Source organism: Aureobasidium subglaciale (genome assembly GCF_000721755.1).
Source record: "Aureobasidium subglaciale EXF-2481 unplaced genomic scaffold scaffold_9, whole genome shotgun sequence".
Taxonomy (NCBI): domain Eukaryota; kingdom Fungi; phylum Ascomycota; class Dothideomycetes; order Dothideales; family Saccotheciaceae; genus Aureobasidium; species Aureobasidium subglaciale.
Window position 1 is genome coordinate 162,104 of NW_013566986.1, and position 18,617 is coordinate 180,720.

Genomic DNA, 18,617 nt, shown 5'->3' on the forward strand with positions numbered 1-18,617 from the left:
AAGGATGTTAATTCTCTGGATTCCTGCTAATATCCTAGTAGCGGTCCTTTGGCGCAATGGCTTGCCTCTTCATTGTGTCTCTGGTTCAATCCCAGGCGAGACCGTTACGGCTGAACATATCGTCTCGACAATTGATACGCCGACGCCCGTGAGCGAACTGGCAGACGGTTGGTGAGGCGGTATGCGAGGTTTCTTTTTTGCTATTTGCCGTTGCTGTCAACAAACAGTCTCACATCGAATCGCTGCATGTCCATCTCATATTTGTGACTTGTGATCAATGCTAAAACTCAGCCATTGTATATTCAGGCACTCGAGCGGATAGGCAATACCATATTCGTTCTCTCGCAACCTTGACGACTTCACGTTGTCGAAGCTTACTCTATCAAGCCCATTGAACTACGACTCATCACTCAGTTTCCCTTCCACGCGTTCTTCGTAGCAGCAATCCCAGCTGAACACACATCTCTTCAACTCTACGCATCGTCAGCTTCTGCTCTTGCGCATCGATCACCCCCCGGCGTACAGCAACCTCTGTGTTTTTGTCTGCGTGCCTCCACTATCATCAGACTCCCTCTCTCGTGTTTCAGCGCCTCACTTGCGCACCAGCGCGTAAACCAACAACCTTTGCGCCCTTGTCTGCGCGCCTCTACCATCATCAGTCTCTCATATCACAGCACCTCACTCGAGTTTCAGTCTTTGCATCAGCAAGCACTGCACTCGCATCTGCGCGCCGTCAATTCGGTCCGCCTCTTCTCCAATCAGCGGCCCGTTCATCAACATCATTTTCTGCGCGTGTCCGTCTCTGTTCGACCAACATGGACCCTTCAAATCACGAGACACTCGAAGCTCAGCAGCTGCACGGCGCACTGCCTGACCAGTTTGAGCAGACTGCGCCGAATGATCCACTCTCGCGTATGCCGCCTCGCTCGTCCGACGCACCCAGACAGCCATCCACAGCTACTCCTCAATACCCCTACAACGTGTTTCCACCCAGCTCATCCACCAACCACCATTCATACACGCCTAATGTCCCACAATCAGTCACGCAGTCGGCACTTGCTCTCCTAAGCTATCAGTCTCCGTACATGTCAAGCCAGGTTGCACAGGGCTTCCACTTCCAGCCTCAGTTGGGCCCTCATCCTGCGTTCCAGAAAAACGCCCCGACGTCTACAGTCTATCCTCCTGGTGCAGTACCCATCGCCTGCCCATCCGCGCCTCTTCAGAATGCCGTGGCACCCTCGCCATTGGGACCAGCTTCGACTTATGCCAATCTCGTGCACGCATTTACGCCTACTGCCATTCGACGCCCTACGTTTGCGCCACCAGCTCCCACTTCCATACCCGCCAACCCTGCCCTGGCGCTTATCAAGCACACGACCGACACATTCAACGCCGCTGCTACTAATGATCCTGTTTATTACCTCTTGTACCGCCGCTTTCTCGAGGCTCAACCCAATGTCGCCTATCCAAAGCTCGTTTACTACCTACGCCTAGGGCTTCAGATTGGTTGGATCGGCTTTTTGGGTCGCGAGGGACGTCAGGAGGAAATTGGCGACACTGATGCTCTCGTCAAGGAGCGCAAGGACATGATCATATGGCTAGTGCGCCAGTATGACGTTAGCCTTAAGCAGAGGGCTGGTCAGTATCTAAGAGGCCAATTGGCTAAGTTTGCTCCACTTAGCTTTGATCCTAATGAGGTCTCCCCCGTCGCACTCCTTATAGATCATCTTTACGTCCTTGAGACCGAGATCTTCTATAAGACTGTGGAGGTTCCTGGGCCATCTAGGCAGGAGTACCGCATTCGTGTCGTTACCTACATCGACAACGACGGAGGCATGCCTAAGGTACACCAGGACCTCAATATCTGGAAGAAGCTAGGGTTTGCTGGTTTGTCGCGTATGTTGTCTAACGCAACGTCAAACATCCAGTCTGCCCGGTTTCACTACAACAATGGCTGGGAGTGTGGCGGCACTAACGGTTATTGGTTGTACCAGATCGTTTCGGAGGAACCGGAGGGACCGGAGGAACCTTTAATGCCGCTGGCATCCGACGCCGACCTGGGGGAGGTGAAGAAGATCCTGGCTCAGGGCCAGGGCATCATCGTCAGTCACGTAAGTCACTTGGGTCTCACATGCTCATCATTCGCGCTTCACATTCAAAACACTTTTGCTTCACACATCCTTCAGCTCTATTTCACACTATCCTCACTCTAGCCCCTCCTTTTGTCATCTCCCTGATCAAGGTCCCATTCCCAAATAACATGCTGACTTTACACGGCATATAGACGCAGCAGTATGAGATTTGGGAGAATCTCATACTCGCAGACATGCTGGGACTGACCCTGGATCGCCCTGGCCAAGCCTGCAAGCCTCTTCCCCCGGGCTACCTCTCCGCCATCATGAGGGAGTACCCTAACCACATGGCCTCCTCCTACCTGAGCAATAGGGTCGTGGCTGCTGGCGGTCACGGCCTTGCAATTCGGGTCAGGAGAGGTCGTAGGTCGGAGGTCGTGCGTCGTGCCAAGCGCAAGCAGGACAAGGAGAGAAAGGGTCTCGGTGCCCTCGCCACCAGACCCAAGGAGGTGTAACTTGTTGCTGCATTGCGGCAGGGGGTGTGAATGGGGTGATGACGAAGTGGTGAGATGGACGATTTTTTTTACTTTTTTGTATAGAGTAGAAGAAAAGCACAAGAAGATGAGGATAACTGTTTCGAGATGAGCTTCTACCCCTGATTGCCGAGCTGTAGAAGTGCATAAACATGTTCAAAATCCGTGACTTTCTCTATCGAGAGTCCCATTTTGACACGCTCTCCGCGGAGGGTTCTCAGGTGTTGAATTGGTTCTTGCCTTTTACGGCCCTCTTCTGTGCTCACCACTGCTGATGAGATGGTTCAAAACGGCAATTGCGCCCTTGGCACGATTCTATTATATCGCCTCTTATAATCAATGCACCCAAAATCAGGTTTGATTGCGCCTTTTCAAAGCCCTTTTTCGTGCTCACCACTACTGACGAGATGATTGAAAATATTGATTGCGCTTCTGGCAAGATTGTAGATATATCGGCTCTCGTAAAGGATGCTCTAGTAATTGATACTGATTGTGCCTTTTTACAACTTTATTAATACGCCAACGATTAATGACGAGTTAGCGTTCGTTTCTACTTGCGCCCCTGGCAGGAACATGTATTTGTCGACTGTCATAAGGCATGCTCCGTTTCTTCAATTCGATTGTGCCTTTTTACAGCCCCTTGTTGGCTATACGCATGCTAGTGAGATAGTCTCAAATCTAGTTCCATTTGCTACTCCGGCCAGCAAGTCTCAAAAGTTGAATTTGTTTGTGCATTTTTACAGCACCGAATCTATGGTGCCAATCACACAGGAGATGTCGTCGAGAAGTGACCGGGCCCAAAGTCCGGGGCAACTTGTAACATTCTGCCACGATATTTCACCGCCTTTGCAAGTCCGCGCTCCGACCAGCAACTTTACTTTGCGACAAGATCCATCGCGCGCCTGCTATTCACGCTTCACTCGCACACAGCTCTATCTTCTCGCGCAACAGCTTCAGCACACTACGTCCGCTCGCATATACCGTCACTCCCAACGCGCAACCAAATTCAAACCACACACAGCAGACATGTCCGACTACGGCGATGATGGCGGTGGTGACTTCGGCGCCGGCGAGTACGTCCACTCCTCACGCGCCCCAGTCCCAGCATCCTACTAACCCAGCCCCAGGGAGTACGACGCCAACATGCTGGAAGAAGACTACGAAGAAGTCGAGGACCTCGTCGACAACAACGACCAGCCCGGCGGCACCGAAGACCCCGAAAACACAGCCAACATTGTCACATCCGGCGACCCTAACGCAGTCGCACGCGCAAACGCAAACTTGGGAGTCAAGGGCCTGAAGGAAAAGAGAATCGACAATGACAAGAGAACTACTACGCCGTACATGACAAAGTACGAGAGAGCTAGAGTTTTGGGCACGAGGGCGCTGCAGATTAGGTGAGTGCTTTGAGAAATGGACGTGAGAAAGAGATTGGAATCCAGCCAGGATGTCAGAGGCAGGACCGCGAGAAACGGATGAGAAGATGTATTGGAGGTGCAAAGGACTGGGCTGACAAGATATACAGCATGAACGCCCCTGTTCTTGTCGACGTCGAGGGTGAGACGGATCCTCTGCAAATCGCCATCAAGGAGCTGCGCGAAAAGAAGATCCCTCTGGTTGTGCGCAGATACTTGCCCGATGGCTGGTACGAGGACTGGACCTGTGAGGAGCTTCTTTGAGCTATTCGACTGCTCCGTTACGAAACACGACTCTGCCCTTGATCATCACACCTTTTTCTTGCACCACAACAAATACCTCGGAGCCCATCGAGTCTGGCCCAAGCACTGGGTTCAAGCGCTTGAGCTTTGTGGGTCACACAATCACACAACTGCCAGCCTCGAGTTGTGCTCCCAAACATCGCTCGACTGCAACGCATCATAACCATGGATCGGGCTCTCTGGTTCCAGCTGGCGTCTCTCGTGGACTATGTCTATCTCAGTCTATCAGCCAGGGTGAGAAATATGCTTCATCATTGTTCCGGCGTTCAAGCGATCAAAAAAGAGGTCGAGGGGAGCAAATAATTGAAAGCGCGCTCTGCATTTTTGGCGAAGCATCAAAATGATTAAAAAAAATCAAAAACATGGCACAAACAAACAGTTTTTACCAGTTTCACGGGGCGGGAGTTGTGTCAGTGCCACCATCACCATGATTGCACACTTCGAGCGGCAGCAGCATGTCTGGAACACTCAACAAAGCATGTAGGTTGTAGTCACTTTTGAAGGTTATGCTCCTTTTGACAGAAGCTCTCGATACTTTGCCGTCGTCGTCGTGAGTAGTGTGCTTACTTCTCAAACCCCATTGCATCATCTTCTTTGTCTGCACTGCAACAGCTCTTTCTCTTCTGAGCCATGTCTGCCTTGCTCAGTCCCTTGCATGTCTGCCAGGTGAGATTGCACCTTTCCATCTCTGATGATACAGTCTTTTTCCTTCCTATCTTTCCAACAGACAATGTTCCGATATATATGTATTGTAATAATAAGCTTCGAGCAGATGAGAATTCACGTTATCAAGAAAGAGAGAGAGAGAGAGATGGACACGGGGGGAAATCCTCGTGTGAAGCTTCGAAAAACTAGAGGTTATTACCATCGTACACATACACATACACCCTTCGCATCTCTAATTTTTGTCCTCTTCTGCCTTGCTTTGGTCTTTCTAGACTGGCAGGGGTTTCTTTTGCTCTCAGTAGCCTACACTAGGTGCTTTGAGGAAACACCACCAAGAATACCTAATCCATTCTCATCGTCTTCCTTGACACTTGCCTCCTTCACAAGTCCTTGATTCAGCACATCCGAGGCTATCGTCTTTGCATCTCTCGAAAGCTCAGAGGTATGCTCACTCTCATTCCCCAACATTGGTATGATAGTAACATCGGCATCCTCTTCTTCTTCTTCCTCATCTTCCTCGACAATAAATTCCGTCCTCCCTTCTTCGACGGGAGAAAATGCTTCTACCTCTTCAATCTCCATCTCTTCCTCTTCGTCTTCTTCTACCAATCTCATGCCTTGAGCCTGTAGAGTGACTTTTGAGCCGAAGAAGTCTTTCGGCTCTTCTTGGTGTGCATTCTCCTCCTCCTCTTCTTCCTCGTCTTCTTCGGCGATTGTGATTTCATTGCTTCGTCGTCCTTGAGCGCTGGTACCGCGTGAGCCTTCGGTGGAGTTGTTGCCGGAGCCTCTGCCTCGTGCGCCGGGTGTGTTGTTCAGACTGGGTCCTTTGAAGACACTGCGCTTTTTCTTGGCAAAGACTGGATGCATGCCTGGTGATGCGGGGCCAAAGGTATAATTGACTGGAGAATTAAGTGTTTGAGTTGCGAGAGAAGGTAGAGATCCGAGATTGCCAGGAGGAGGTCGTCGAGCGACACGGATGCCAGAGGGGAAAGTGCCGGTGACGGAGGATGTGGGTGTGGATGGGGGTAGAATTATTACACTGCCACTTGTGTGCGGAGATCTCGATATGGCGCGAGAATGTGTGCTGAGAGATGGAGAAGCCACGGAGTTGGAAGATGTGGTGGAGGCGCGAGAAAGAGAGTGGTGATGAGTGTGGATGCTGCGGACAGAGGAGACGGATGAGGATGTCGACTTTCTACCACGCAGACCAGAACTGCGACGATAGATAGAAGAGCGAGGTGTAAGTGGTGCTGGCGAAAGAGAAGGTCTCGTTCCACCATGTGTTCGAGAACCCGTTGAGCCGTATGACGAGGCAGTAGATACCCGCGGCCGTACAGGATAAGTGGCTCTAGTAGGAATATCTGGTCGTGGACTTTTCCGTGGGTCGGTCAAGAGGTCATTTGCAGAACCTCTTCGTGAATTGGAAGGCATTGAGGCCTTGCGAGCAGTAGCCAAGTGTTGTTCCATGGTCTCCTGTACATCTTTCTTGGACGACTTCCCACTGCTGACTTTGAACCAGGACTTGAGATGTGCGAGTTGATCCTTGAAAGGACGTTTCCGTAATTTTTGGTGAAACGGCGGCGGAGCTAATAGGTCGTTCTTTGTGTGTATGACTTGCAGCAACTGCGAACTGTTCCTGCTAGCAGGGCGTGGTCTCTTGGGCACGTCTTTGGGCGGCAAAGCAGGGCCACCGCTCGACGAGGCGATAGAGTGCGAGCGACGGTGGGAGTCTTTCTCGACAGGAGGCGGCGGTCGCTCCTCGGGTTCTGGTGTCTTGCCTTCGGTGACTCTAGGAAGGTCTGGCGCCGCAGCGCTGGATCTGCTCACACCTCGACCCCTAGTCTTTGGTGAAATGATCGTCAGTCGTGCCTGCTCCTCTTCTGTGATTTCGCGCAGACTCGGGGCGTTCAGCAGTCGACTGCTTGACGCACTCAGTCTTCGTATGCTTCTGGCTTCGGCTTCTCTTTCTCTTCGTTTCCGTAATCGCCTTTTCTCTTTGCGTTCCTCCTTTTCAAGCAGTAGTCCCCACCACCCAGCCAATGGGTCGCATCGTTGTCCCAGTACGTTCTCGATGACATGGTCAATGTTGACTCCAGCGCTGCGCATGCGTTGTAATGTCTGTTTCTCGAGTTCGGTGCTGAAGGGTGGAGGCTGTAGCACCTTGAGAATCTCCTGTTGCTGTGGGGCGTACTCTTGCAGCCACGGATGACGGAGGACGTCAGCTAACGGGGGTCGTATGAGCGGGCGGCGAGACAGCAGTTTTGACATGAGGTCCTTTGCGCCTTCTGGTACATATTCCGGGTAAATGGGGTCTTCCTTGAGGATACGCTGTTTTGTATCGTTTTCGTCGTCTTCGTCAAACGGCAATTCACCACACAGCAGAGCGTATAGAATGATTCCCAGACTCCAGACATCTACCTTTTCGCCAGCATATTTCTCTCCCTTCAGCATCTCTGGCGCACTATAGCACACGGTGCCACACCATGTCTGTAGGTAGCTGGTCGAGCCCTGGTACTCGCGCGTGAAGCCAAAGTCGACCAACTTGACATTGCCGTGTTTGTCGAGCAGGATGTTCTCCAACTTCAGATCGCGGTGGACGCAAGACTTCGAATGAACGTACGACACGGCGCCGACTAGTTGTGTGAAGATCTTTTGCACCTTGGTTTCCTCCATACGACCATGCTCGAGTAGGTGGTTGTACAACTCATCGCCGGCGCACCATTCCAGGACCAGCCATACCAGCGACTCGGTGACTATGACTTCGTAGAGGCGAGCGATGTGCGGGTGCAGGAATTGGCGGTGATGGTGAATCTCGCGCGCGAGGTTGGCGTCGTCCTTCTTCGCCGACTTGAGTACGACCTGCTCGAGTTAGTACGAAGCGTCTTGCTGGGAAGCGTCATTGAGCTCACCTTTGAGCCATTGATGAGTTTGTTCGAAGCCAAGTAGACCTTACCAAACGAGCCTTTGCCTATTAGGCGGCCGACGGTGTAGTTGCCGACAGTACGGAGGTCTTTGCTGCTGAACTCGCTGTTGTTTGTGTAAGTGACGTGATCTCTGAGCGGAATGGTAGGACGGCCGCTTACTCGAGAAGCTCGCTGTACGAATTGGCGAGTTTGTTTTTCTGGTGCTGGAGCTCCGCTTGCGCTCGAGCGGCGGGTGGCATACGTTACGATCGGTATGCGCCTACTCGTCGCGCGACGGCTGGCTTGGGGATCTGTGTCTGTCCGGTATGCCGTCGAGTGGTCGGGAGCCTATCGTGCTCGTTTTCAACAAGACCCTGTCAACAAGACTCGCGCTCATCGGTAACCTCGACCTCTCCCAGCTGCTTATTAGATATTATCGATATTGTTGATCGGTTGCGCAACGGCCGTCTTCTTGTCCTTGGCCTGCTGTGCTTGTTGCTGTGCGAGTCGTAAATCTCGTTGTTGCTATGACGAAATCTGAAATGTTTGATATTATACTTTCAGACGACAAAGCCTCTCTTTCTGCCTTGGTCGACTTGTCCTGGTACTTGTCTTCTCCTTGTCGTCGTCAATGCATGACATTCTTACGCCGCCTTCATCTCCGCCCGGTCCCCTGCCGCGCTCTGTCGTGATTGGTGTGGGGAATCCATTTCCATTAGAATCACCACATTCCCATCACCAAGTGTCCAGATACTTGCGAAACTCAATCCGACTTTTGCATCAGACATGTCACAGGGCCTCGGAGCCGCATGTCGATCTATAAGAAGTCACCACGCTCGAATGGGTCTGGATGCATGAGGGGTCAAATACGAATGTCTCATCCTCCATTCTCCCTTGGCTCTCCGCCTTTGCATCATGCTTGCATCTCGGAATACTCTATACTATATCATCTAGCTCCTCCTGATATCTGCAATCGCCTTGCGTCTGTAATCACTATCCGCAAACAATGCCTCAATCAAATCCGTCACTTCATCTACATCAAACTCAAGTCTCAGCTCGCCTTCGGTCCACAGGTATTTTATATCGGCGAGTGAGCTTTCCAATAGTTCCCCAAGGTATTGGAATTTGAACCAGTTTGGACAGTAGATACCGGTCATGTTGCTTGCCTCTCCACCCTCGGGATGCTCTTGAATGAACAAATCCTTGACTTCGGAAATTTTGTCGCAAAGCTTGCGGAGCTTCGCCGACTCTTCCTCTCCAATGTCTTGGATTTCTTCAATCTCCATGATCATCTTGGATATTGCTGTACTGAGCAGTGAGCCAGAAGACTGCAACAATGCCGATCTCGACAAGATTGGTGCCCACTGCTTGTGCACATCGCGTAGGCGTCCTTCGGTAATGGATACCGCACTGTCGCATGCACTCGCAAACGGTTCGGCATTGCAGTTGGAGAACCCTTGGGCTCCGTCGAGCATGTCACGGACAATCGTACGTTGAGACTCCATCTCGGCACTGTATGCTCTCTTTGCGAATGTCTCCAATGCCTTGATGTCATTGTCCAATCTCAAGCGCGACGATGGTCGTAAGTGGCTGGGTAGACTCGATGTCAGATCTTTTTCCGTTTGCCTGACAACGAAAGAACGGATTTGGTCGGCCAGTCGAGATGCGTCGTTGTAGATCAACATGTTGCCAGAGTCCAGTTTTCCGTAAGCTGTAGATGCTGTAGCTCTGTAAATTGCTAGGATGAAGGTTGGCAAAGTGTACAGCGCCGAGGCTGCCGGTCCTATAGGTGATCCTAAGTAGCTGTCTGGCGTGTAAGTATATGTCTTTGCAGAACAGATGCCATTCTTACCTCGGGTCTGTTAGCGTCTCGGCGTCAGACACGACTTGCAGGACTATATCGAGAATGCCGTCCGGTACTGCTGTCACAGTGTATGTCTCTCGGAGTGTGAGTTCTCTGTCACCAGACTGTGTTACCTGTTCCGTTGACGCGGCCTTCTTTGTTTTCTTTGGAGAGCTCAACTTCGGTGCTTCGTCTGCAACTTGTTCATCGTCGCCCCAACCCCAAGCATCCGCTGCATCATCTTCTTCCATATTCTCATCTTTGGCTGGTTGCTCAGATGAGACGGCCGTTTTATCTGTGTCGTCTCCATCCACATCCCACGCACTAGCATCGTCGTCATCGTCATCGTTTTTGGTCGAAGTCGCAGCCTTTGAGGCGTCAACCTTGGCGGTTTCTGGTGTCTCTTCCTCCCAGTCAGCAGCCCAAGCGTCATCTGCTTCGTCAACGTCGCTTCCACCCATAATGGCGTCGCCTTTCGAGACGGTCTGCGTCTCGACTCTCTCGACAGTCTTGCGTGTCTTTAGACCAGAAAAGAGCAGACTCCTTGCAGCACCGAGAGCCATCTCTCTGCGTTTGGATAGCCACGTCCTGGGGGCATTTTGTACCCAATCCTTGAGCAAAGCGGTACTTGGCCAGTTCAGCGTGTCAATCTGATCAGCTAGCTTTGACACGCGATCAAGAATCTGCTGAAACACAGGCATCTGTTCAATCTGGACGGGCACAGATCTATCCAGCCAAGTGTATGTGAGTGTCTCGAACAAAGAGGGCAGAAGCTTCTGTGAGAGTGGCTCGCAGATTGATGATGGTAGATGGATTGAGAGAAATTCCAAGCAGGCCCAGATGTCGTCTAGAGTGGCAATAGTGCCAGGCCTTGCGTTCGCCTGGGAAACGATTATAGATGCATCGGTGATGTTGAAGACAGAGTATTGGCCAGGTTTCATGGAGAGACGGTGGTCAATCAGGGCGAAGTCAACATCACGCTTCAAGCGTCTGATGTAGACATCAAGGCCCCCCAGATACGAAAGCGTTTCTACAAGCAATTCCAGGTCGACAGTGGGCATATCTGGGACCTCGTGCTTGACAAGCAGAGAGCGAGTTTCAATGTCGCACTGTATGAGAGCCTGTGCTAGAGCAGTCGTCTTGTCTAGAAGGGTGGCCTTGAAGCGCGAGCTGCGTGTCTGCAAAAGGCCCACAGCTCTGGTGTCCTGGACAGCGGATAGAGCAGCTATAGAGGCGTCGCATCGCTTGATGTGATCAAGGGTGGCGCGCAAATCGTTGTTGGCGTATGCTTCATCTGCCTGGTCGAGGATGCGACACGATGATCTGATCAGGTCCAGGGTGGAGGCCAGGGATTCGTTGAAGGCGACCTCCTTCTCAAGCAAGTGGACCTTGTTCCCGGCATCATGCGTCTCCTCTTTCAAGGCCTTTCCGGCTTCGGCTTGGGCTACAATGTCTCTTGCTGTTGCTTTTGATCGTTCGATGTCGCCTTGGAGTTTCTTGGCTTGCGCGATCCAGCCGTCGACGTCGGGCGCGATGTCTTTACTCAGACTACGTATGTCCTCCTAGAGATGCCTTGTCAGACACAGACCTTGCGCGCATTCTATCTTAGTCGGTACCTTTACTTCGTCGCGGGCTTTCTGGAGATCGGCTAGGAGGGCGGGGAGGAGCGTCGATGGGACTTCGGCTGACGAGACATCAGCCTCTGGATAGGTTCCATGCTCGACACTGTCGACGATGGCCTGCTTGAGCTGATCGTTGGTCGACATTGTCGCGACAACAACCCTCGAACCTGTGACGTTGTTGCTTCAACATGGCCCCAGCCTGTCAGTCTAGGCGTGCGGTCCGGTCCGCTGTCTAGCGCCTTGCAAACGCGACCCGGGACCCCTCCACCAACGACTTCTGAAGAAGATGATGAGATGTTGGAGGCGAGTGCACAACTATCCACATCCAATTTATTTCCTGCTCGTTGGCACCACTTCCGCCGCAGTACATATTCCTGCAAGCTCGTCCGGTCGTTTGCACTTCTGGCTTCCTTCTCAAAAGCTCGACTTTTCTCTAGAATTGCGCTTGCTCAAAAGCCTTACCAAATCAGTCGCGCGGCTTCTCGCTGCTTCACCCGCTACAAGATGCCTGCAGCAAAGCATCAGACCCATTTCAAGCCCATCCAAAAGTTTAAGCTCGACTACGCTCCTATTGACATTGCCCAGTATGAGTCTGACCGTACTGGTATGCGTGTCGTCGTCGTCGATCAGAAGGGTCCCAAGGTCTACGGTTACTTCACCTTAGCCACTGAGATCCACGACGACTCGGGTTCGCCGCATACCCTTGAGCATCTCTGTTTCATGGGCTCCAAAAACTACCGATACAAGGGTGTTCTCGATAAACTCGCCACACGTGCTTACTCTAACACAAATGCCTGGACCGCCACTGATCACACCGCTTATACCTTGGAGACTGCTGGCTGGGAAGGCTTCGCTCAGATCCTTCCTGTCTACCTTGAGCACGTTCTTGTGCCCACCTTGACTGATGCCGGATGTTACACCGAAGTGTTCCACGTTGACGGTACTGGCCACGATGCTGGTGTCGTCTACTCTGAGATGCAGGGCGTTCAGAATCAGCAAGGCGAACTCATGGAGTTGCAAGCCAGAAGACTGATGTAAGCGTTCATTATTCCAGCTTTCTCGTCTCTCCACAAACTCTGACACTATCCAGGTATCCCGAAGGTGATGGTTTCAGGTACGAGACTGGTGGTATGATGGAGCAGCTCCGTGTTCTCACGGCTGACCGCATTCGAGAGTTCCACCGCGAAATGTACCAGCCCAAGAACTTGTGTCTCGTACTCATTGGTGAGATTGACCAACCCGAGCTCCTGCATATCCTGGACGATTTTGAGGCTACTATCATGGAAGACATTCCATCACCTGAGACTCCTTTCCAACGTCCTTGGGTTGAATCCAAGCGTACACCGCCGCTTAAGAAGACGATTGTAGATACTGTCAAGTTCCCTGAGGACGATGAATCCATGGGTGAGGTGCTTATTGGTTTCCTTGGACCCGACTGCAACGACCACCTGCAGGCGTCTGCTCTCGGGATTATGCTGATCTATCTTTGCGGCTCTTCGGTCTCTGTCTTGGAAAACACCCTTGTGGAGAAGGAACAGCTGTGCAGCATGATCTATTACTCTACTGATGTGCGACCTGACATTGCTTTCTGGTTCAACCTTAGCGCTGTCGAGACCGGCAAGCTCGCCGATGCCGAGAAGCGTTTATTCGAAGTCCTCAAGGAGACGGCTTCCAAGAAGCTTGACATGGGCTACATGAAGGATTGTCTTAGTCGTTACCGTAGGCAGCTTAAGTTCAAGTGCGAAAGCACAGGAGACTTCTTCGCAACACCCATCATTGAGGATCATCTGTTTGGTAACAGAGATGGCACGGACCTCCGCGAACTGGAGACTTTGAAGGACCTGGATGTTCTTGAGGGATGGTCAGATCAGCAATGGAGAGACTACTTGTCATCATGGTTTGCAGATGCACACCACGTATCTATCCTTGGTGTACCTTCCAAAGAGTTGTCCAAGCAACTCAAGACCGATGAAAAGGCCAGAGTCAAGGCACAGAAGGAGAGGCTCGGTGAGAAGGGACTCAAGGAACTGGCGGAGAAGCTTGGCCAAGCCAAAGCTGAGAACGACAAACCAATCCCAGACGAAGTTCTGTCACAATTTCCGGTACCCGGAACCTCTTCAATCCACTTCATCCCGACAACCACTGCTAGAGCCGGCCGAGCTAGACAGATGGGCAAGCTCGACAACAACATTCAAGAGATTGTTGACAAAGACGGCTCCGACATTCCTCTCTTCATCCACTTCGAGCACATCCCTTCCAACTTTGTACGTACTAAACTGGTTATGTGCACAGGCTCGCTGCCTACTGAGCTCAAGCCTCTGCTCGCCGTGTACTTGTCCAACTTCTTCATGACCCCCATCATCCGCGACGGCAAGCGTATCGAGTTCGAAGATGTTGTCACGGAACTTGAAAAGGATACAGTCGACTACGACATCAGCTCTGGTCCTGGAAACGGCGAGCTCTTGCAGATTACTTTCCAGGTGGAGGCTGAGAAATACTCCGCCATGATTGATTGGCTGCGCATCACCCTGTTCAGCTCCGTTCTGGACAAGGAGAGGTTGCAGACCGCTATCACTAAGATGCTCGCAGATATTCCTGACGAGAAGCGCAGCGGCATGGACATGGCTACAGCAGTCGACTCGATGATCCACCTGACCAGAGACTCGAGCAGTCGCTCCCGCAACACTCTTGTCAAGTCGGTATATCTCAAGCGACTGAAGAAGCATCTCGCAAAGGACCCTGAGTCTGTAATCGCTCGCCTACAAACTTGCATCGATACGCTTCACAGGCCTTCTAACTTCAGAGCCTACGTTGCGGCGAACATGGAGACCCTTTCGAACCCTGTCTCGGCTTGGAAGGCCCTTCTCAGTAACCACGACGACAACACACCGCTTCAGCCCCTGGACTCTCGCAAGTCCAAGCTCAGTGAAATCTCCAAGAAGCCTGGTAATACAGCTTACATCATTCCTCTTTCCACTATCGACTCTTCGTATGCTCTTCTTACCTCTCGCGGTCCGGATAGCTGGTCTCATCCCGATCTGCCTGCCCTCTTGGTTGCTCAGTCTTACCTCGATGCTGTTGAGGGTCCTCTGTGGGCAGCCGTCCGCGGTACAGGTCTCGCCTACGGCACTGGCTTCTCGCGTTCTACCGATGTCGGCCTTCTGACCCTTCGTATTTACCGCTCTCCCGATGCCTTCAAGGCCTTCCTTGCTGCCAAGACCGAAGTCAGCAACTATGCCACTGGCGTCACACCCTTCGACAAGTTCGCGCTAGAAGGTGCCGTCAGCAGTATCATCATGGGCTTCGCTGATGAACAGCCTACTATGGGTAGTGCTGCTGGTCTTTCGTTCGTCAACCAGGTCATCAGAGGTATTCCCAGAGACTGGAATGACAGTATGCTTGAGAAGGTCAGAAAGGTTACAGAAGATGAGATCAAGGATGTGCTCAAGAGACTGATCATGCCTATCTTCAACCCTGAGTCTACGAACTTGGTTGTTACTTGTGCTACTATCATGGAGGAGAGTCTCGTCAAGGCTTTCACTGATGCAGGGTTCAAGCCTGAGGTCAAGGCTTTGTCCGACTTTGAGGATGACTATGGCCTTGAGAACATTGACGGCGACGATGAGGATGAAGATGACGATGAAGACGATGGCAGTGAAGATGGTAGTGAGGATGGCAGCGAAGATGGTTCGTCAGGTGAAGACGAAGAGTAGACTGCTTCTAGAGATGCATATAGACGCCTTTCCACAATCTAATAGATGCACAAAATCTTTTGAAGAAAGAACGATGTCTGTTCGGGACTATCACGCTGCTGACTGCTTCCGAACATGAGTTGATACCTTGATCATTGCGATTCTCGCGGCTCAAGAAGACTGCCGTTGAGTTCAGGCGTAGCTACATGGCAATGCCCAAGCTTTGCTTGATCAATTGACGACCGCAACAAACCCGAAACCCGGCCCTGACTCATCTCAACCACATTGTATTGAAGCAGCAGCACAGAACCAGACAACAAATTAGATACTTGGCCTGTCCTTAGAAATCATCAAGCTCCTACTTCATCCAATCTCCCACGCTGGGAAAAAGATCAATCATAATATCCAATCAGTGGTCATCCCCCACCACCCGCCCAAAAAATACTTTTTTTTTGCAAAATTTCAAATCTCAAAATTTCTCGCGATATCATCCCTCCCTCCATACCTCTCTCTTCCTGCCAGCTTTTTCTTAAATCCCAAGATCGGGCGAAGAATGTGTCGAATGTTCAGGATGTACGTGTCTTACTGCCACTACTTGGGCCATGTCGTTGGATTTAGCTATTGGGTCGTTTTTGGGGGGGTTGCGTCAACGTGCTTTTCTTTGTCTTTTATGTAATGCCAACTTTTGCACTATGGGGTCTCCGCATGGGGGTGTTGACTTCACCTCGTGAATCATAAAAAGACGTGTACCGTGAAAGAAGGTGCACGAACGTGGCGGTGTGTAAGGAGGCTATGTGCATGATGCAGGCCACACAGACACAAGAGTGGAAGCACTGTCAGACCTGGAAGACGGAAGGTTTGAAAAGGGTAGCATGTTGTGTTCTATAATCTATATTCGTACATTATGCAAGATGAGAAAAGACGCTTAGATTCCAAATATGCCTTTTGACTTTTGTATCCCCAAATAAATGCAAGCTGTCCGGCTAAAGTGTGACACAAATGATGTATATGTACAACGTGAAGATCTGTGAACGGAAACTTAAGCGGTATGCTCAGCAGAACCACTTGTAAGTCTTCTTCCAAGCCGGCCACTGAGCCTGCTCAGCTCTCTCCTCTGCAACAAGCTCAGCAATATTAAGCTCGCGGATTCCAGTGTGGAGATCCATATTGTGACTGCGAATGAAGGGTGTGCGTTTCCAGATCTTGTAGACGACGTAGAAGATGATAACAACAGGAGCAGCGAGGTAGACCTCGAAGAAGCTCTCGACCAGCTCGCCAGCAGTCATGTCAGCGTAACCGATAGGTGCAAAGCCGGTCCAAAATTGCGCAATGAGAACGAGGCAGTTGAGCAGGAAACCAATCCAGGAGCCAATGATACCGGCTTGAGACTTGAAGGCCAATTCGTCGAGGGTGTGGCCCTGAACCTTCCAGCCCTTGCGGAAGCGGATGTGCGCGAGACAGATGCTGCCCCAGGTGAAGATGGAACTGAGACCGGAAAGGGCGAGCATCCAGTTGAAGGCATCGGTTTGCTTGTCGGATCCAGCGAGGAAAGCAAGGAAGCCAAGAACAGAAGCAATGGCGATGGAGACGATAGGACGACCCTTGCGATCAATGTAACCAAGAATCTTGGGGGCCTGGCCTTGATCGGCAAGTGCGGCAAGAGTACGCGATGAGCCATAGATGGAAGAGTTGCCGACGGAGAGGACGGCAATAAGGATGACAGCGTTCATGACAGAGGGCAGGCCATCGATACCAGCGTTAGTGATGGCAATGACGAAAGGACTGGCCTTGGCGTCAGCACTGCTGGAGCCGTTGAGCAGACGTGGGTCGTCGTAGTTAACCAGAAGACCAACGAGTGTTAAAGAGACGAGGTAGAACAAGAAGATTCTCCAGAAGACTTGCTTGACAGCGGTGGGCAAGGACTTGCGAGGGTTCTCGGTTTCGGCTGCAGCAAGACCGACCAATTCGGTTCCAGCAAAGGCGAAAGCCGCGGTTACAAATACACTACAAAGTCCCTTGAAGCCGTGGTTGAAGGCGCCGGGGTCTGAATACATCGTCAGCAGTGTTCGTGTGAATGAGAACTGGTTGCACGTACCGCGCCAGTTCTTTCCGCCAATAAATTCTCCGTTAGGACCGCCGCCAACATCAAGGATGACACCGAGGATGATAAAACCAACAACAGCGATGACCTTGATGATAGAGAAGACAAACTCGGCTTCACCATATCCCTTGACACCGAAAAGGTTGATACCAATGATGACGAACAAGAAGATGGCGACCCACGCATTTGGGTTGATCGAGTCATTCCAGTACTGAATAGTAATAGTCGCGGCGACAATTTCCAGGGGCAGGACAACAAGCCATTGTAGAGCGTAATTCCAACCCATAGCGAAGCCCCATGCAGGGTCGAGGAAACGAGTCGAGTATGCAGAGAAAGATCCAGCGACAGGGAATAGAACAGCCATCTCTCCTAGAGCATGGACTGTGCAATAAAGCATGATACCGATAATACCATAGGCGATCAGTAGCGAGGCAGGACCTCCGTTGGCAAGAGCTGAACCAGATCCGACGAACAGACCAGTACCTGCATTGTGCGTCAGTAACAGTACATGATTAATGTATGCAAACTTGACCCACCGATTGAGCCACCAATAGCGATCATCTGCAGATGACGGCCCTTCAAGTGTCTAGACAGCCCAGACTCGGCTGTCGCTGCGTTTGCGGTTTCAACATCAAACACCTTTCCATCCGAACCGACTGTTCCCGGAGGTGTAGCGTGTGCGTTTGGGTCGCGCTTGAAGGAGTCGACGAAGCGTGCGGACCATGATCTGGGATGGTCATAGTTCTGGCCAACCTCTGTCGCAGAATCAGAAGGTGATGAGTATGCGCCAGGATTCGGAATGACACCTTTGGCGTCCTCCATGATTGTTGATGTTGTTGGTTTCTCCTAGTGGTTCTAGTAAGGGCTGTTTGTCGTATATGAGAAATGAAGAATAGAGAAGCAGGGTTAACTTGAGTATCGTGAATGCGACAATTGGACTCGCAAAGGTTGTACAAAAAAAACGAACTGCACCTCGGAGCGTGTCACTGTCCCTTATTTACGTCAAGGCCAAGGCCTGTAGGTTGAGAGTATGAAGACAATAGAGTTATGGTAAGCCTACCGTTTGTGGCTTGCGAGGCGCATGCTGATTAGCTGACATCCTGTCCGCTATCTAAATGCCATATCAGCGGCGCCACTACTTCTGCCGCTGTCGTAAAAAGAACTATGACCGAGTTTGACGAGGCGAGAGTGGGAAGATCTCGCGCCTGTGTAATGGTCACGAGTCGATTATACTCCACACAGATAGGCAGATGCGTTGTGCGACGATTTGGCTGACACATACATTTGACAGCCGGCTTCGAAAACACTGGGGGACTGATCGTCCACCGCGTCGAGACCTCGAGCCAACGGGTATCGTTATTTCCATGTCGGCTTCGGGTAAAGTCGCGACCAGAAGCCTCGCGGCCTCGATCATTCAAGCAACATATTTTTTAGCTCTTCTCAGTGACAGTTCTTGACTTGACTGAT

General features: G+C 51.4%; 6 protein-coding genes across 6 annotated transcripts; 3 read left to right on the top strand and 3 right to left on the bottom strand.

The window, feature by feature from the left end:
- Nucleotides 1-815: 815 nt before the first annotated feature.
- AUEXF2481DRAFT_4588 (uncharacterized protein) lies at nucleotides 816-2,587 on the top strand (the record flags this gene model as incomplete). Its single annotated transcript, XM_013488595.1, has 2 exons — nucleotides 816-2,111; nucleotides 2,285-2,587. The coding sequence occupies 2 exons, from the start codon at nucleotides 816-818 to the stop codon at nucleotides 2,585-2,587; spliced, it is 1,599 nt and encodes a 532-aa protein (XP_013344049.1).
- A 903-nt stretch (nucleotides 2,588-3,490) lies between these two features.
- On the top strand, nucleotides 3,491-4,719 carry AUEXF2481DRAFT_39465 (uncharacterized protein). The gene is made up of 3 exons (XM_013488738.1): nucleotides 3,491-3,678; nucleotides 3,733-4,002; nucleotides 4,131-4,719. The coding sequence occupies exons 1-3, from the start codon at nucleotides 3,632-3,634 to the stop codon at nucleotides 4,282-4,284; spliced, it is 471 nt and encodes a 156-aa protein (XP_013344192.1). The 5' UTR covers nucleotides 3,491-3,631; the 3' UTR covers nucleotides 4,285-4,719.
- Nucleotides 4,720-7,185: 2,466 nt separating this feature from the next.
- AUEXF2481DRAFT_65163 (uncharacterized protein) lies at nucleotides 7,186-8,152 on the bottom strand (the record flags this gene model as incomplete). Its single annotated transcript, XM_013488814.1, has 3 exons — nucleotides 7,186-7,848; nucleotides 7,899-8,016; nucleotides 8,073-8,152. Coding segments are annotated over 3 exons (861 nt in total), but the record flags the coding sequence as incomplete, so codon positions are not given.
- Nucleotides 8,153-8,842: 690 nt separating this feature from the next.
- AUEXF2481DRAFT_4591 (uncharacterized protein) lies at nucleotides 8,843-11,501 on the bottom strand (the record flags this gene model as incomplete). Its single annotated transcript, XM_013488596.1, has 3 exons — nucleotides 8,843-9,695; nucleotides 9,745-11,297; nucleotides 11,352-11,501. The coding sequence occupies 3 exons, from the start codon at nucleotides 11,499-11,501 to the stop codon at nucleotides 8,843-8,845; spliced, it is 2,556 nt and encodes an 851-aa protein (XP_013344050.1).
- Nucleotides 11,502-11,861: 360 nt separating this feature from the next.
- On the top strand, nucleotides 11,862-15,159 carry AUEXF2481DRAFT_88443 (uncharacterized protein; the record flags this gene model as incomplete). The annotated part of the gene is made up of 2 exons (XM_013488843.1): nucleotides 11,862-12,391; nucleotides 12,448-15,159. The coding sequence occupies 2 exons, from the start codon at nucleotides 11,862-11,864 to the stop codon at nucleotides 15,068-15,070; spliced, it is 3,153 nt and encodes a 1,050-aa protein (XP_013344297.1). The 3' UTR covers nucleotides 15,071-15,159.
- A 740-nt stretch (nucleotides 15,160-15,899) lies between these two features.
- AUEXF2481DRAFT_39469 (uncharacterized protein) lies at nucleotides 15,900-18,243 on the bottom strand. The gene is made up of 3 exons (XM_013488739.1): nucleotides 17,687-18,243; nucleotides 17,145-17,633; nucleotides 15,900-17,093 (listed from the first exon to the last, which is right to left on the bottom strand). The coding sequence occupies exons 1-3, from the start codon at nucleotides 17,970-17,972 to the stop codon at nucleotides 16,102-16,104; spliced, it is 1,767 nt and encodes a 588-aa protein (XP_013344193.1). The 5' UTR covers nucleotides 17,973-18,243; the 3' UTR covers nucleotides 15,900-16,101.
- Between the last annotated feature and the right edge of the window lie 374 nt (nucleotides 18,244-18,617).